The 18,922-nt window shown below is 49.9% G+C and overlaps 1 protein-coding gene across 4 annotated transcripts; it reads right to left on the minus strand.

Annotated features, from left to right (window-relative positions):
* Positions 1 to 6,272: 6,272 nt before the first annotated feature.
* LOC112814670 (carbohydrate sulfotransferase 6) lies at positions 6,273 to 18,637 on the minus strand. Of its 4 annotated transcripts, XM_073882305.1 has the most exons (4): positions 17,750 to 18,242; positions 9,751 to 9,893; positions 8,150 to 8,301; positions 6,273 to 7,794 (listed from the first exon to the last, which is right to left on the minus strand). In XM_073882305.1, exon 4 carries the CDS (start codon positions 7,776 to 7,778, stop codon positions 6,597 to 6,599), a length of 1,182 nt encoding a protein of 393 aa, XP_073738406.1. In that variant the 5' UTR covers positions 7,779 to 7,794; positions 8,150 to 8,301; positions 9,751 to 9,893; positions 17,750 to 18,242; the 3' UTR covers positions 6,273 to 6,596. The 4 variants fall into 4 exon arrangements, with proteins under 4 accessions (XP_073738406.1, XP_073738407.1, XP_073738408.1 ...); XM_073882306.1 differs by lacking the exons at positions 8,150 to 8,301; positions 9,751 to 9,893 and adding an exon at positions 18,478 to 18,637 and having other exon boundaries at positions 17,750 to 18,050; XM_073882307.1 differs by lacking the exon at positions 9,751 to 9,893.
* Between the last annotated feature and the right edge of the window lie 285 nt (positions 18,638 to 18,922).

Raw genomic sequence — 18,922 nt, forward strand, 5'->3', positions numbered from 1 at the left:
AAGAAAGAGAAAGATATGGAATACAAGAAATGATGGATTTAACCAGGAGTGTTAGCCTGACTTCTGTGCACAGGTCCTAGCAGCTGCCTAACCAGATTAGAACAGAAAGAAGAGTGTCCTGAGGAAAAATAGTGAAATTGTTTTCAAGCTAGGGACAAAAACGTGAAGAAGCTCAAATTTTGGGGGTGCCTGGGTGGCTCAGAGGTTGAGCGTCTGTCTTCAGCTCGGGTCATGATCCCAGGGTTCTGGGATCGAGTCCCACATCTTCTCCCTCTCCCTCTGCCTGCCACTCCCCCCCCCCGCTTATACTCTCTCTCTGTGAAATAAAAAATAAAAATCTTTAAAAAAAGAAGAAGAAGCTCAAATTTTTAATGACAGAGAGAAGGTACCTGTTTCTACTCTTAATGGGAAAAAACTGAAAGGCAATATGAAGTCCAGGAAAAACATAAGCCTGCAAGAAAACTATGAGGCAACCAGGTTTTTTGTTTGCTCTTTAGAACTCCACCACCTGTCTCACTTGTTTCACTTATAGTGAGATGCAGAACTATAAAACTTTCAGAAGACAATGTTGAATATCATTATAAACCTCATAATAGTGAAGGAGCTTTTCAACTAGATAGAAAAAGTGAAGATTATAAAGGAAAGGCTTGATAAATTTAACTACTTTAAGAACTTGGGTTATTCAAGTGTTATTATAAAAACAGCAAAAAGACAAGCCACAAACTGGGAAAAGATGTTTGCGATACATGTAACTGGCAAAGGAGTAGTATCGAGAATCTATAAAACACTACTAAAACTCAATAAGAAAATGACAAAGAGACAAAAGGCCTGAATAGGTACTTCATCAAAGAGAGAATACAAATTGCCAACAAAAATAGGAAAAGATGCTTAACCTCGTTATTTTTTTTAAAGAAATTTTATGCTGGGTCCATTTTTTTATTTTTTATTTTTATTTATTTATTTAGATTTTATTTATTTGACAGAGAGAGAGAGAGAGAGATCACAAGTAGGCAGACAGGCAGGCAGAGGGAGAGGGAGAAGCAGGCTTCCTGTTGAGCACAGAGCCCAGTGCAGGGCTTGACACCAGGACATTGGGATCATGACCTGATGCTGGGATCATGACCTGAGCCGAAGGCAGATGCTTAACCAACTGAGCCACCCAGGCGCCCCAGCTTAACCTCATTATTAATCAGCTAAACACAAAATGAAATCACAATGAGATCATTTACCAACCACCCAATAGCCAAAAATTATTTAAAGTCTGAGAATGCCAGTTGTTGGTGAGGTTGTAGAGCAAATGGAACTCCAGAGGGGTAAATTGACAACAACCATTGTGGAATAATGTTGGATGAAGATTCTCATGATCCAGCAAGTCACTCCCAGATGAATATCCTATAGCATTTGTAGCAGGAGATTCATACATGATGGTTCCTAGTACCATGGTAATAGCAAGCAACTGAAAACAAGCCAGGTGTCCATCAAGACAAGAATGGGTAAATAAAACTGTGATATAATTTTCTTTTCTTTTTTTTTAAGATTTTTATTTATTTATTTGACAGAGAGAGAGAGACAGCAAGAGAGGGAACACAAGCAGGGGGAGCGGGAGAGGGAGAAGAAGCAGGCTTCCTGATGAGCAGTGAGCCCGACGCGGGGCTCCATCCCAGGACCCTGGGATAATGACCTGAGCTGAAGGCAGACGCTCAACCGACTGAGCCACCCAGGTGCCCCAAAAACTGTGATGTAATTTTCAATAAAATACTATTCAGTAGTAGAAATAAATGACTTAAAAGGCAAGCAACATGTTAAGTCCCAGGAATATAAAGGTGAGGAGGAAATCTAAGTTGCAGAAGAAGGCCACAGTGTGATTAATTTTTTTAAGTTTTATTTTTTATGTAAGTAATCTCTACACTCAGTGTGGGGCTCGAACTCATGAGCCTAAGATAGAGAGTCACATGCTCTTTCAACTGAGCCAGCCAGGTGCCCCCAGGTGATTAATTTAAATCCAGTTTAAAAACTTGCAAAACAGTACACTAATTCAGGATATTAACATAGGCAGTGATATTGTAATGAAATATTTAACTGGGTACTTCTATTATTTTTAAGATATCTAACATATTATACACATATATGATATTATATGCACATTTGTTTGTTTGACAAAGGAGTTCCACAGAGCAAGAGTGGCCTTGGACACCCTCTATCCCATTCCAAGTAAAAGCCCAAGTCCATACCAAAGCCTACGAAGTCCTACATGATCTGACCCCCTCTCTCTTACCTTCTCATCTCCTGGCACTCTTCCTTTGGCCCACCGCACCAGACCCACTAGCCCCTTGCTGTTTTTTCAATATACCAAATTGGTTCCCTCCTTATGATTTCTGTATTGTCTTTTTCCTTCTCTGGGACACTCTACCTGTAGTTACCCCTTAATTAACTGCCTCACTTCCTTTAAGACTTTGCTCAAATGTCACTTTCTCATGAAGACCTACCCTGATCACCCCATTAAAAATTGCAACTCACACCCCTATGCACATACGTTCCTAATCGCAGTGATTATGCTCTACTTTTGCACTGGTCAGTCCTCAATTCATTATGGATGTTGAACAAATGAATGGAGGTCGAGAGGACTTGGAGACTGGGATCGGAATGGCACCAGAACTATAGGGCCAACCAGGTTCTCTAGTCTTAACCCCAAAGGACAAAGCCCTCGGTTGGCTGAAGGACTTGCCATCCCAGGAAAATTCAAAGCCCAGTCCGAGGTGATTGCTTCAGTCTCTGTGTGGTTGGCCAAACCGTCTCATTTTGGCGGGCTCTCACACCCTCCGGAGGCTACCAAGGCTTTTACTGCAGTTTTTTTAAAAGATTTAACTTTTTTAGAACAGTTTTAGGTTTATAACAAAAATGAGAGAGAGGTACATACACCTCCTGCCCTCACACATTCATGGCCTCCCCCATTAACAACATCACTCACCAGAGGTGTACATTTGTTACCAACAATGAACCTACATGCACACATCATAATCACCTAAAGTCCTTAGCGTACCTCAGAGTTTGCTTTTGGTGCTGTACATTCTACGGTTTTGGACAAATAGTTAATGACATATCCCCATCACTATAGTTTCGTAGAGAGTATTTTCATTGCCCCCAAAACCCTGTGTTCCATCTATTCATCCCTCCCCTCCCCATTCCCTGGCAACCACTAATCTTTTTATTTTTTTTAAAGATTTTATTTATTTGAGAGAGAGAGACACAGCGAGAGAGGGAATACAAACAGGGGGAGTGGGAGAGGGAGAAGCAGGCTTCCCGTGGAGCAGGGAGCCCGATGTGGGGCCCGATCCCAGGACCCTGGGATCATCACCTGAGCCGAAGGCAGACGCTTAACGACTGAGCCACCCAGGTGCCCCACCACTAATGTTTTTACTGTCTCCATGGTTTTGCCTTTTCCAGAATGTCATATAGTTGGAATTGTACAGGATGTAACTTCTTCACATTGGCTTTTTTTTTTCCCCACTTAGTAATAGACATTTCAGTTTCCTCCATGTCTTTTCATGGCTTGATAGCTCATTTCTTTTTAGCACGGAATAATATTCCATCAGGTGGGTAAAAATTAAAGGACTGATTTGCCCTGTACAGGTGATGGTGGTGGGGTGGGGGTGGTTAGTCAGAGAGGGATGGGAAGGGCATTCTTGACCCTATTCTGGAGGGTATAAGTTGTTACTCCGTCTTTAATTTGGCAGTTTCACATTTAAAGACATGCTCTTTGATCCAGCATTTCTACTTCTAGCAATCTTTACTAGAGTCACACAAACTTGGTCACCTCTTGAGGGCTTCTCTCATCTCATGACCCTAAATTCCCAGGAGTGAGTTTTTAATTTTGTCAAGGAAATTCGATTCCAAGCGGACCAATCCCTCATTCTTTCTCTGGCTCCTTTTCTTCACCCAGTGCTTGATGAGCTCCTGTTCATCCTTCATGTATTCAAATCAATGCTTCCTCTCCAAAGAGGGCCTCCTGACCCCCCATACTAAAGTAGGTCATCCTCTCCCTATTCTTATTTCTTCTTTAGAGCATAATTGACATTTTATGTTTGCATGTTTATCTGTGGGACTATTTATTTTGGGTCTGCCCTCCCCACAAGGGCAAGGTCTGTGACTGCTCTGTCCCCCAGTATGTCCCCAGGGTCTGTACTGGCCTGACTCATTGAAGTACTCAATTGGGTACTGCCTGTCCTTGTCCTGAAACCTGATTTGGGCTCACCTCCAGGCTTGCTTTGAAGTAAATATGCCAGGGAACTTACCCAGAGGCTTTCCCAGAGTCCATTATATGCAGGGAGCGAAGTCTGGGAGCCTGTTATCCCCTTTCTGGGAGCTTTCTGGGAACTGGGAGGTCCAGCCAGAATGGATGAATCACACAGCAAAGACCATTAATTGTGGCCATCAATACAATCTGTGACTGGAGCAGGGGCAAATGGAACTTGTGTGATGCCACTATCAGGCTAAGCCTTCCTGGACCCCACAGGGGATCAGTGTCTTCTATTCTTGGCCTCTGGCACCACGAACCTCTTGCTTGATCCTCTTTGCCTGAACATACCACATTGTCCAGCACCATTCCGAGGCTGACTCCTCCACCTGACACTTCCGGGCAGACCAGCAGGCTCCTTTTATCCCCAGCGGCCAGCACAGGGACGGCAGGCAGAGAGAAAAGGAGTCAACAGCAGGGGCCCCAGTGCCCCAGCCTACCGCATACCATACCCTTCAACATTCCGGTCCTTGAGATGTTTGCAGCCAAATGCCAGCGAAATGCCAGGATGGCTCGCTCCCTCACACCTCGAGATCCCTGTCATTACTGCGGGAAGTGATCTGGCTTTCCAAGCCTGTAGTGGGATCCTTTACTTCATTCCCAGTTCAGTTAGAACTGTTAAGCACTGAAGTGAGAGATGTGAGTTTGAGGTCTATCTCATACATGAAGCTATGTGATCTGAGCCTTTCCAAGTTGCAGAGTCCCCATTGATAAAATCAGGGGTTTTTTTTATTAAAGATTTTATTTGGGGTGCCGGGGTGGCTCAGTCAGTTAAGCAGCTGCCTTCAGCTCAGGTCATGACCCCAGAATCCTGGGATCAAGCCCCGCATCCGGCTCTTTGTTCAGCGGGGAGCCTGCTTCTCCCCTGCCTGCTGCTCCCCCTGCTTGTGCTCTCTCTCTCTGTGTCAAATAAATAAATGAAAAATCTTTTTAAAAAAGATTTATTTATTTATTTGAGAGAGAGCTTGAGCAGGACCAGGGGAAGGAGCAGAGGGAGAGGGTGAGCTCCTGCTCTGCAGCAAGGATGGGGGCCCACAATCGAGGTCCCACCAATCCAAGGCCGCACTTGGGCTGAGAAAAAGAAGCTACCAACCTCCAGAATATCCCTTCTAGCAACTGATGGCCAGAGGGAGGCAGCCCACTCATTTCCAGAGGTAATGGGCACACTCATGCTGACAACTGTCAGTCCCGGCACCAACTCCATGCCCCAAAGTTTTTGTGTGTTCAATTCTGTGTCCCTGTTCTTCCCCGAGGTTCTGAGAGCTCCCCCCACCCTTCTTCCTTTCTCCCTCTACCTTTCCCCCTCATTGCCTCCCTCCAGGCTTTTACGGGAGGTTCTCTAAGGTTCTGCACTCTGGGCCCAGACACCTCATCACCACCTGTATCCCGCAGCTGCGGCCCCAGTCATGGCCGCTTGCTCTTCCCTCGTGCAAACAGATGGGAAAAATCTGACCTTCCTTCATGACGGAGACAGGGCTCTTGCCAGCCTGATTCACCCTCTCCCTGCAACTGTAGCCTCAGAGCAAAACCCCCCTCCTCCCTTCGTCCTATCGTGTGACCTTGGACAAGCCCCTTCAGTTTTGCATTTTGCTTGTCAAACTATACAGACTGTAAAGTCCAGTATCACAAGATTATTATGTCTATTTATGTAGGTAGGATCGTTACTGTCAAGACAAATCAAACGTTCACCCCAATAAGCTGGGCAGGTGATGCGGGTATGTGGGCTCCCAGCAGATGGGGCAGAGACGCTACAGGGAGACCACAAGAGAAGAGGCATCTTGTCTGATTTCTTTCTGAAAGAAACGAGTGAATATAAACGCCAACATCTCCGATAGAGTGTGGTGGTGGGACATGGGGGGACCAAAGTCGGGAATGCGTGTGTGTGTGGGGGGGCGGGTGTTGGCAGGGGTGGGGGTGGGGGTGGCATACAGACTTCAGGGGCCAGCTCACCACAGTGCCTCTTCTCTGCTCCCAGGCAGGGCTGGGACCTCCTCCTCAGCTGCTGGATAATGCAACCAAAAGGAAAAGAGACCGAGGAAGAAAGGGCTCGAGGAGCAGCCAAGTGGTCTGAAATTACTCCCTGTGCCCAGAGGAAGTGTGGACACAGCTTTGCTTTCGATGAAGTGTGCACCTGATGGGAACCCAGCTGCTAAGGAGGACTCAAAAGAAAATTCAGAAGCAAGAAGAAACATGGAGCTTTGGGGACTCAGTCCATTCATACTACAGAGGAGGACTCCCAAGCTCCTGCGCACCGTGTGCCTGGCTCCCTCCCCAGCGCCACAACTGGGGGCCTCCGCTAAGGTTAGGGGTGTGCTGCAGTGGATGACGCCCAGCTGAAGCTGCTAGGGCCGCGCGGCAGCACCAGGTCCAGGGCGAGGTCGCGCTGCTCGCTCTCGGAGGCGACGGGCCGGTAGCCCAGCAGCTGCAGCGCGCCAGCACACAGCTCCTGCACGCGGCGGATCTTGGCGAAGGGCAGTGCGTGGCGCCAGGCCTGGGAGACATTGACCGCGTCCCTGGACGAGGTCTTGAAGGCCTCGCGGCGCGCGCCGGGCCCCGCCCCGTGCGTGATGTTGTGGATCCAGGCCTCGAGCTGCGGCGTGAGGCTCAGGCCCGCGAAGGCGTAGAGCGCGCGGATCTCGGGCAGCGGCGCCCGCGCCAGATCCTCGAAACGCACCAGGCGGTACCGGCCTTGCAGGAAGGGCGGCGGCTTCTGCGTGGCGGCCTCGGCGATGCGCACGTGGCTGCGGCACACCTCGCGCACCACGCGCAGGCCGGGATCCGCCTCCACCCACGTGCCATTGGTGCCCAGTACGATCCCGTTGTCGCGCGCCAGCGCTTTGGCCGTCTGCTCGCGCGAGCGCAGCACGGCCCGCGGGTCGCGCACCAGGTGCACGATGTGCAGGTTGAGCGCGGGGTCGTTGAGCAGCTGGTAGAGCACCTGCAGGTTGAAGAAGCGCACCTCCTTGAGCACCACGTGGCTGTAGGCGCGACAGGCCTCCTGGGCCAGGCTAAAGGGCTGCCGCGCGCACAGCGGCTTGCACACCGCTTCGCTGCTGATGGCGCCGCGCGGGAAGGCGCTGCAGGCGGGCGGCGAGCACAGCGCGCGGCTCACCGCGTACTGGAAGAGGTCCGACAGGTTGCGGCGCCAGGGCAGGTAGGCGTCGAACACGTCCAGGTCGCACAGGAAGACGGAGCGCACCACGTCGCGCACGGCCATGTGCAGCGCCGGCGCGCTCCCCTGCGACAGGGTGGTCCACACGTGCCACCCGGGCTCCATCAGGTAAAAGACGTCGGGGTGCTGGCTGAAGAGCTGGCCCACGAAGGACGAGCCCGAGCGCCACGAGGACAGCACCAGCACGTGCACCCGCTCTTTGCCGACCGCTGGGGACGGCGGCCTGGGCCAGGAGACCAGGAAAAGCAGGATGCCAGTCTGCGCCAGCAGGAGCACGGTCACCGCCGTGCTGGAGATGCGCGGCAGCCACATGCCTCCGGCTGGGGGCCTGCGGGAGGAGAGCGCAGTCGTTAGGGACCGCGGGCCCCCTCGCCCTGCCACACCCGAGCGCCTGCCCGGCGCTTGCAGGGAGCAGCCCCCCACCCCCACCCCGGACTCGACCACCCGACTTGTGGGGGCCTCCCCGGACTATGGCCGTCTCAGTTGGGCACTCTCCCGAGAATATGACTTTAAGCCATCAGCCAAGATCTAGTCTACGCAGAGCAAAAGGCCAGCTGCAGAATGCTGTGGGAAATGTATGTTCGTCCTCACCGCCTCCCTCTCTCTTCCCCTCCCCCGTCTTTCTCTCTTTTTTTTTTTTTTTCCTGGAGAGGGAAATATTATTTTTAAAACAGAATTCCCACCTTTTGTTTCAGAATTCCTTTCAGGCAGACAAGTTTGGGTTGTTTAGCTCAACAGCTTGGTGGGTGATTTGACTCCCTCACCAGGCTCAGCCACTGCCTAGCCTGTGATCCTGGACCAAACGATTAATCTGTCTGTAACTCAGTTTACCCATCTGTAAAAAGGGGATTAATATTGGTACTGGAGTAATGGAATGAGCCTGGGGGGCGGGGCACGTCGTAACTTCGGTAACTGATAACTTGCCCTTGTGCTTCTGTTGTCTGACTTCTTTTAAACAAGCCGATTCAGCTTTCATTATTAAAAAGTAAATAAATAACATAGACAAAGCACACCAAATGTTGCTATCTACAGGAAGTAAAGTGCTACAAGACGCATGAACTGCAGAGGGAGGGTACCCTTCTGGAGCTGTGGGAATGTGCAGAAGAAAGCAGTATAGGGAGAGGTGACGGCAGTCAGGCTCCGGGCCACCATTTGGCCTTTTCCACGCTGAGGTTACTCACTGTAGCCCAGGGCTGCTGGGAGAGCTGCCCACCTCAATCCCAATCCATGGAAGATGCCTGCAGGTTTTTCAGGGCCTGAGAGCAGGAGGGAGGCTGGGTCAGAGCCTCACAGGAGAAGATAGCCTGACAGTGGGAGGGCTTTGCATTCCCAGACGGACAGAAAGTTCCCTGCAGGTGGGAACAGAGCCGCCCAGCCCCTGAGCACATTTTTCCAAGTGGGTGTGAACTGATGGTGTCCCCTGCTGGGTGGAGAATGGACTGCCATGAGCCCTCTGATGCCACTTAGGAGCTCTGAAACTTGGGGCAAATGACTTGACATCTCCAAGGCTGTTTTCCTCTTCTGTAAAATTTGGATGGTAACATTGAGCCTCTTGGGCTTGTCACGAAGAAGCTGCTACCAACACAGATGAGGGAGGGCTTGCTAGTGCCATACATCCACCCCGTGCTCCTGCTGGGGGTGCTGTGCTGGGAGAGGAGGCACCAGGGAAGGTGTCCACCCGATGAGACACCCTGAGGTCACCTACATCTGCAATCCCAGCATCTCCTGAGTCCACCCCCGGGTCCTTTAATAGATCTTAAGAATATCACACTTGTCCGGCAGACTGAAGGGGACACTGAGCCAAGCTCACGCACCCCGAGGTCCCAGAGTTTTTCCCTCCTTGCACCTGTTGCTTGCTCTTGCCACAATCTCAAGGAAGAGCTGCTTTGGAAGGTAGGGGCCTGAAAGTTTCCTCCTTGCTTTCATGGCCTTTGCTCCCCTTGAAGACCCTCCCCTGCTCGTGTCACCAACAGGAGAAGCCAGGTCGAAATCGTGAGCAGATCCCACTTATCCGGAGGCTGCCAGAGTGGGTGGAGGGCAGGCAGTGGGACCCCCAACTCAGGACTTCCGTCTCTTAAGTTCCTGGCACGTTCCGATTACAGTCAGCTGGCCTCTCCCATTCCTGGGAAATCCCTGCAGAGCACTCAACCCTGGTCTTTGGCCCAAACACAGCTGCCATGGCCAGCCCAGCTCTTTCCTGGCTAGGGAGGATCTTGACTGTAGGCCACCGATGTGTTGCTACCAGCCCTCCGGGGAAACCAGAGATTTTCTTAGGTGACTTAACACAGTACGGAACTGACATCTGATCCTATTACTGGAACTCGAGGACGAGTGCGGATCATTTGTAGAAGAGCTGAAGCACACAGTGCGCTAGGAGCACATTTCCTTTGTTGTATAACCCTTTGTTTTCCCTGGAGTTAAGTTGCCCTAAAGATTAAATTGTAGGGTTGAAAGATAAATTGAAGAAGTAGAGAAGGTAGAACAAAAAGATCAGTGATGGATAAAAGACGGAAAACAGACAAAAGAAATCAAGAGGATCAATCCGGGAGGTCAAACAGTGAACGTCCAACTCTGATACCCTAGCAGGGCTCACAATCTAGCTAGGAACCTCAAAGACCCACCCATGAAGTGGCCAAGGGAGCAGATGGTGGTCTAAGTGAGTGGCCCAACTATCCAGTGCCAGTAGGGTCATGCTAGTCCTGGCATGCATATTTCTCTCCTGGATTCTGGAAAAATCCCCCAGCCAGTCTCCCTGCATTTCATACTGCATAGAGCCACCAGAGCTGCCTACGCTGTATTTAATCCTGTCATTCTCCTACTCAGCAACCTTCCGCTTTCCAACCTCACTTCCCATAATTCCCCCCAGCGCCCTTTGTGTCAGATCATCTGGAATTATTACTCCATGTTCTCCTCTGCTCTGCTGTAAGTGTCCAGCCCTGACTCCCCCCAGGAGGCATCTCAGCTTCCTCCTAAGACACCTCACCTGTGCCTCTTTCAAGGCATGTATCACTCTGCCCTGAGTGACACTTTGCCTCCCCTTCTTGCCTGTGAGCAACCTGAGGGTCAAGACTGGCAGTTTTGCAAATGAATGTGTCTGTTCCCAGGCACCCGGTGTGGGGCTCAGTCCTGCAACAGGTTGTTGCACTAGACAGGGTTTGCTTGGGTCCACTCGGTTCTTGTTCCTCCTTATTCTGCTAACGGCCTCTAGATTTGTTTTTGAGGAACCACCCTCACTCACACAAAGTACATGTGGTTTGCATGGGGCTGACCGCCCACTTCGTGGTTCTTAGGGAGTCAGGTGTCTCAAGCCTGGGTCATCTCTATATTCCATACACTATCCCCCAACCAAGCGATGGGCTTAGCAATGGACATCTGCCCCAAGTCCAATCCCAGGATTTTTGTAGCTCTGCAGGGAAGAGGGAAACTGCCTGGGTGTAAAGCCAACACTGAAGACAACTGAACAGGGAAGGAAAGTCTGAGAACCCGTGAGCAGCTGGTAGCATCTGGATCCAGCTGGACAAGATTCACTCATGGACTGCCCAGTTAGGGAAAATGCTCCATTTTTCATCAAGCCAGCGTGACTTCAGTTTCTGCCATTTACAACCAAGTGTTTGATTGGAGAGTGGGTTCCCTTGGGGGGATGGGGTGAGGGCAGAACTGTCAGGAGCAAAGACGGAGCTTCTGGGGGCTGGTCATGCTGTGTTTCTTGATGAGGTGCTAAATACCTGGGTGTGTCATCAAGCTGTATTTTTATGACTTGTGCTCTTTTCTGTATGTATGTTGTATTTCAATAAAGAGTCAAGAATCCCAGGGCGGCTGGGTGGCTCAGTCGGTTAAGTGTCTGCCTCTGGCTTGGGTCATGATCCCAGGGTCCTGGGATCGAGTCCCACGTTGGGCTCCTTGCTCAGGAGGGAGCTTGCTTCTCCCTCTGCTGCTCCCCCTGCTTGTGCTCTCTCTCTCTCTCTCTGACAAGTAAATAAATAAAATCTTAAAAAAAAAAAAAGTCAAGAATCCTAAGACAGACAGTAAGTGTCATGTCCAGGAATGTCCCAAAGACTGAACGAGTAGATGATATTAATAAATATTTGCCTAATTGAAGTCAGATACTCTGTGATCCAGATCCAAAGGGAGGAATTCCCCACGAATCCCACATTTCTTCCTGCTAAGCATTTTACATTTATATTTATTTATATTTTTTTTAAGTAGGCTCCACGTGGAGCCCAACACAGGGCTCAAACCCACAACCCTGAGGTAAGACCTGAGCTGTGATCCCGAGTCTGATGTTTCACCGACTGAGCCACCCTGGTGCCCCCTGAGCATTTTAAAATGACAGTATCTTCTAAATATCCCTGACTGTTTTGTTGGCCTGAGAGACATAGGAAGGAGATATTGTTCTATCTGATTGGCAGATGGGAAATCTGAGCTTCAGGGCTGTAGGAGGGGGGTGAGCCTGAACCCAGGAACCCAGCTCTCTGGGAAACCCTCACCTGTACCCCAGCTCTGCATGCCCCTCACTCAGCAGCCTCTTCCAGCCCTGGCAGGCTATCTAAGGGAGTGAAATGTAATACTAGGTACAAATTCATGGCTCAGATTTCTCTGTTTGGCATCCGCTGGAGGCCATCCTGTTCAGGAATCCCAAAGATTAGCGAAAACAAATTCCAGATGAGGGATCAGTAGACTCTTGGCATCAAGGGCCACCCCTGGGGGCAAACCAGCTCTAGTGGAGCCCAGGGCATCTGTTAGGGAGAAGGCTTAAAAAGGAGGGAAAGAGAAAAGAAAAGACAAAGAGAGGAAGAGGAAAGGAGAAGGAAGATGAATGTTAACGGTGGCCTGGATACATGGAACACAGTAAGTACCACCCGTGGAGGGCCTCCTATATGCCAAGACTTCCCCCGCCCCCATTTTCCAATTTAATCCTTACAACAACCCTATGACGTGGATCTGACACTCCTCCCTATTCTAAAGAGAAGGAAACTAAGGTTTAAAAAATATTAAGAAACTTGCCTAAAGTACCCACAAAGCAGCTGAGTCAAAATTAAGTCTCAGCCTTCTAACTTTAGAGCTCTTAACTACATAGTGTCTAGTGGAAAAACCACAAGTACTAAAACAGTGGTGTTAAAAATGCCCAAATATAAAAAAAAAATACACAAATATCAAAGGACATCATCAAGAAAGTGAAAGGATACCCCCAGGTGGGAGAAAATACTTGCAAATCATATGTATAGCAAGGGACCCAAGTATATAAAGAGCTCTTACAATTCAATAATAGAAGACAAACAACCCTAGTTAAAAATGGGCAAAAGCTTTGAGTACACATTTTCCCAAAGATATACAAATTGCCTATAAGTGCATGAAACGATGCTTGCCAATTTTAGTCATTAGGGAAATGCCAATCAAAACTAGAATGAGAGAGGATGTCCCATCAACTAGGTTGGTTATAAACAAAAAGGTAGATAATAACCAGTATTAATGAGAAGGTGGGGAAATCAGAACCCTTGTACACTGCTGTGGGGGATGGAAAGTGGTGCAGCTGCTGCAGAAAACAGGTAGTTCCTCAAAAGGTTAAACATAGGGGCGCCTGGGTGGCTCAGTTGGTTAAGCCTTCGGCTCAGGTCATGATCCTGGAGTCCCGGGATCGAGTCCCGCATCGGGCTCCCTGCTCAGCAGGGAGTCTGCTTCTCCCTCTGACCTTCTTCCCTCTCGTGCTCTCTATCTCTCATTCTCTCTCTCTCTCAAATAAATAAATAAAACCTTTAAAAAAAAAGGTTAAACATAGGGTTACCATGAGATGCAGCAATGCCCAACTAAAATACATATCCCAGGGGTGTCTGGTGGCTCAGTGGGGTAAGTGGCTGCCTTCCGCTCAGGTCATGAACTCAGGGTCCTGGGATCGAGCCCCGCATAGGGCTCCCTGCTCATCAGGGAGACTGCTTCTCCTTCTCCCTCTGCCCCTCCCCCCTCACACGCCTGTACACCTGTACTCACTGTCTCAAATAAATAAAATCTTTAAAAAAGTAGAATACATATCTAAGAAGACTGAAAACACATGTCCACACAAAAAACTTGTTCATAAACTTTCATAGCAGCATTATTCATAATGGCCTCAGAGTGGAAACATCCCAAATGTCTATCAATTAATGAATGGATAAACAAAATGTGGTATATCCATGTACAGTTGACCCTTGAGCAATGCAGAATTTGGGGAATTGACCTTCACACGGTTGAAAATCCACGTGTAACTTTTGAGTCCTGGAAAATTTAGCTATTAATAACCGACTGCTGACCTTGACATTAACAGTCAATTAACCCATATTTTGTATATATATTATATGTATTAAACTAGACAAAAGAAAATCATAAGGAAGAGAAAATACATTTACAACAATGTACTATATTTATTGAAAAAATTTGTATATAGCTGGACCCACACAGTTTAAACCCATGTTGTTCAAGGATCAACTCTAATTCAATATTATCTGGCAATAAAAAGGAATGAAGTATTGATATGTGCTATAACATGGATGACCCCTGAGGTGATTAACACACTACTTTGAGTATACTGTACATCAGTGAATTGTACACTTTAAAAGGGTGAACCTTAAGGTTTGTGAATTGTATCTCAATAAAGCTGTTATAAAAATAATACACAGGGATGCCTGGGTGGCTCAGTCAGTTAAGCATCTGCCTTCAGCTCAGGTCATGATCTCAGGGTCCTTGGAACAAGTCCCACATTGGGCTCACTGCTCAGTGGGGAGTCTGCTTCTCCCTCTCCCTCTGCCCCAATTCATGCTCTCTCTCACTCGCCCTCTCTCCCTCAAATAAATAAATAAAATCTTTAAAAAAAACACACACCAAAAAAACATAGAAGAAATCTGGAAGGATGCACACTGAATATTAGTTATCTTTAAAAAAAAGATTTTATTTATTTATTTGAGAGAGAAAGACAGCACAAGCAGGGGGGGAGTGGCAGGCAGGAGGGGCAGAGGGAGAAGCACTTTCTGCTGGGCAGGGAGCCCGACTCTGGGCTGGATCCAGTATCCCGGGATCACGACCTGAGCCGAAGGCAGACGCTTAACCAACTGAGCCACCCAGGCGCCCCTGAATATTAGAAGGTTATCTTTCTATGGCCACGTTACAGGTAATTTTTTTCTTGTTAGTGCTTTGCTGCATTTTCCAGGTAGTCTACGATAGACTTGCATTACTTTGGTAATCATAAAATTGGTGACAGGAGGCACAGGTGGAATTTGCCTGCTCCAGCTTTCATTGCCGGAAGAGAAGTGCCTGCAAACCCATCTCCTAGCTGACCTGAGTACCACTTGGCCAGGACAGGGGCATTGACTGGAGAATTACCTCCTATGCACTGGAAGATGTGAAGATCCCCAAGCCCACTTTCAGCCTCAGGGCTGTGGGCTGGGCCAGGCTGTGGCAGAAAACATTCCCAGCCCCAAGCCCTGGCCACATCTGCTATCTCTCTGCCAGTCCTAATGAGCAGTGGCACCCGCCAGAGGCAGGGAAGCTGGGGTCAAACAGCCCAGATGCTTCTGGAGGAAGCAGACTGGCCTGCAGGAATCTATTGGGAAATGAAATCAAACTGCTCAAGTCTCCTTGGCTCAGAGCTACCCTGGAGGCATTTCAAAGCAAATGACCAGATAACACAGAACACCTTTCCCTCGCTCTGAACTTCCAGGATCCTCAAAATGCACTTTGCACAGGACCTGATCATAGAACCTTACAGCTAGCAAGACCTGAAGTCTGGGGGCTCCCACCTCTTTTCTGAAGTAACACATGCAGGGAATGGGGGAAGAGAGTGCACATTTAGCATGTACCCCGTGTTCCCCCAGGTGTTGATTGAGCATTCTTATAGGGATAATCTGGAATGTTCTCTGGTTTATTTTTTAAAGATTTTATTTATTTATTCGACACAGAGAGAGACACAGCGAGAAAGGGAACACAAGCAGGGGGAGGGGGAGAGGGAGCGGGAGAGGGAGCAGCAGGCTTCCTGCCAAGCAGGGAGCCCGATGTGGGGCTCTGTCCCAGGACCCTGGAATCATGACCCGAGCCAAAGGCAGACACTTAACGGCTGAGCCACCCAGGCGCCCCTAGATTAATTTATTACTTTGGAAAAGTAAATCATTCTTAGAATCCAATGACATTAAAAAAAGGGGGTGTTTTAGAAGAAAATGACTCAAAACATGTAACAGCCAGATGCACTGTGTAGATGTTGTTTGGATTCTGACTCAAACAAACCAAGTGCAAGAAGATATCTTTGAGGCACTCAGAAATTTCAGCATGGGGGCACCTGGATGGCTCAGATGGTTAAGCGTCTGCCTTCGGCTCAGGTCATGATCCCAGAGTCCTGGGATCGAGTCCCGCATCGGGCTCCCTGCTCAGTGGGGAGCCTGCTTCTCCCTCTGCTTCTCTGTCTCTCATGAATAAATAAATAAAATCTTTAAAAAAAAAAACTTCAACATGGACTGGGTATTAGGTGATATTGAGAAATCATTGTCAATGCGACTATCACCATGGGGAATACTCTTTTTCATGCATTTCTGTACCTATCTCCCCTTACTAGACTAGAAGCAGGATTTTTAAAAAAGATTTTATTTATTTATTTGACAGAGAAAGAGCAAGAGCCAGCGAGCACAAATGGGGGAAACAGCAGAGGGAGCAGGAGAAGCAGGGTCCCTGCTGAGCAAGGAGCCCAATGTGGGGCTCAATCCCAGGACCCTGGGATCATGACCCCAGCCAAAGGCAGCCAATTAACTGACTGAGCCACCTAGACGCCTCTAGATGCAGGATTCTGTCTCGTGACAGGGAGTAGGGATGGCACAGTGGCTAATAAACCCCATTTGATCATTTACTGTTTGATCTTGGGCAGGTTATTTAATCTCTCTGTGCCTATTGTTGTTTAATCTACAAAATGGGGGAAATTCACCTGGCTGGCTCCGCCCTTGGAACATGCCACTCTTGATCTCAGCAAGGCCCAGGGTGGGCCTAGAGCTTACCTTAAAAAGATAAAAATAAGGGGCACCTGGGAGGCTCAGTCGGTTAAGCGTCTGCCTTCGGCTCAGGTCATGATCCCGGGGTCCTGGGATGGAGCCCCGCATTGGGCTCCCTGCTCGGCGGGAAGCCTGCTTCTCCCTCTCCCACCCCCCCTGCCTGTGTTCCCTCTCTCACTGTGTCTCTGTCAAATAAATAAAATCTTTTAAAAATAAATAAATAAAAATAAAGATAAAGATAAAACAGGGGAAGTAATATTTCGCAAGTCAGGGCTTGATTTGGAAGATTCAATGAGTTACCACTGCTAAAGCACTTGGAACAATGTCATATAGCACATTTGTATGCGTTTAGAAATCCTCCAAATCCTGGGTTACAACTATGTTCTACGGATCCAATCGAAAGCCTCTTCATAAGGAACACTCAAGCCCAACAGAGCGGCGGGGTTCAGGTGACCTTGCACCCTACAGAACGTGGCCAAGTCCAGGCCAGGGCAGAACACAGATATGCAAGGCAGCAGTGAAACATGCCTGGAGGACTGGCTTCTGAAGCCGGCCTGGGTTCAAATTCTGCCTGGACACCAGTGAGGTGTGTGACTGTGTGCAAGACGCCCCTAACGTCTTGGTGCTTCAGCTGGCTGCTTTGTAAAGGCGGCAATCACCGCGCCTACCACACGGGCTCGAGAGGAGCACCCAGAACCATATAACCCTTAGCACAGCCAACGCGCAAGGAGCCACACACACTACTCCCATTAGCTCGGGTACTTGACACACTTACTCCCTCTCGGCCCCAGGGCAGCCAAATCCTTTCTGCTCTTTAGGCCTCAGTTTTCCCACCCTCATGCCTCCGGTTCAAGAGGGTGGCAGAAAAGAGGGTTAACTTGTACCGGGGCACCTATGCTGAGGCCAAGGGAGGTCTTTATTGTTGCCCAAGATCCAGCAGCCGAAAACAGGGGCCGCCAGACTCCCATTCAGCAGCATATGGTTCTAAATTCACTCACCAAGCTGCTTTTCCTCAAGAGTTCCGTGACGGAAAGCTTTCTAGATTAATACCATGCCCTTGGAATCTCATGTTTCAAGGGTTTAGCGATCCCCAGCAGTCATCTCGTGTGAGCTGAAGCCGCAGGAAGACACTTTCGAACCACCGCCTGGGGTGCTACAAGGTCCTTTCCCTGTTCTGATAGAACCACCACCCTCAGCCCTTCTCCCCAGACCCGACTCCCCGGCCACAAGCTCCATGCCCCTGACTGGGGGCATCCTGTGCGGAGAGAGGACCAACGAACGTACCCCAAAGCTGGCGTCCCTGCCCGAACTGGCGCGGCGGGGAGGCGGACACCACTCTCCCGAGGCTCAGCAGAGGCTCCTCGACGTGTCCTCTTCCAAGTTCCAGTCCGCAGCCAGCCGTGTCTTCGCTGGGAGAGTCCGCAGGGGCTGACGTGCTCCGTAGGCTCCCAAGGCTAGTAAGGGGCACCCAGTGACACGGGGAGAAGGCTCTGAGAGGCACGGGCGCAGATCAGCAGATCCCAAGATAGTTGGACGCACCTGGAGACCTAAGGCGGAGGGAACCTGGAAACGGGGCAGGAGTGTCCTGGAAAAGGAGAGGCGTCTTAAGAACGGGATGTATGTGTGTGGGGCGCAGTCGTGGGGCAACAGCCAGACACAGACTCGGGCACTCCTGCCCCGGAGCCTCACCCGGGCCGGGCGCCGCGCCCCCGCGCCCCCGCGCCCCTGCGCGCGAGCCCTGCGCTGCCCGAGCCGCTGCTCCGCGCGCCGCCGGCCGGGGAAGAGCGCACACAATGAGCCGCTTTCAGACGTGGCTGCGGTCCCGGAGCCGGCGGGCGGGAGCCGGCGCGGGAGGGACGGAAGGAAGGAGCCGGTTGGCCCCCGGTTCTCGCTACCCTCCCCACCTCGGGGGAGGGGCGGCCGCCCAGGGGCGGGCATGGGAGGACCGGGTGGGGGTGGGCCCACTGGGGCCCGAGGGCCGCGGGAGGATGTCGGCGAGCGTTTGCGCTCACCTCTCCTCCGACTAATTGACCAAAAAAGTTGCCTCCCGCTCGGTTCCCAGAGAAGGAAGGCTCCTGGGAGCACTAAAGGCCCTTGCGAGGGAAATCGAATCTTAACCTTGCCCCTCCTCGCTCTCGGTGGCATCCTCACAGCGAAGTGACTTGGAATCCAAGCCGCTTGCCAAGCCCCCAGCCTCAGACCTAAGTCAAATGCAAGGCATCTTGATGCCAGGCGGACACACGCGCGGCCTCCCCAAGCAGTAGCGCAGCTGGGGGGTGGGGGGGCGAGACATCAGGAGCCCAAACACTCAGGGGCTGGGCCCAGAGCTGGCTGTCCCCCTCCCTGTTCTAGCCTCAATCCAGAGGCCCAGGCTTGATAGTAGGTCCGGATAAATACAGGGAATGTTTTTTTTTTTTTAGATTTTATTTATTTATTTATTTGAAAGAGAGAATGAGA

The sequence above is a fragment of the Callorhinus ursinus genome, unplaced genomic scaffold, assembly GCF_003265705.2.
Source record: "Callorhinus ursinus isolate GAN/ISIS: 27379988/994484 unplaced genomic scaffold, GSC_fseal_2.0 scaffold46, whole genome shotgun sequence".
NCBI lineage: Eukaryota > Metazoa > Chordata > Mammalia > Carnivora > Otariidae > Callorhinus > Callorhinus ursinus.

Excerpts from the sequence above, each read along its gene's own strand:
- LOC112814670 (XM_073882306.1), bottom strand. The coding sequence starts at position 7,778 with ATGTGGCTGCCGCGCATCTCCAGCACGGCGGTGACCGTGCTCCTGCTG.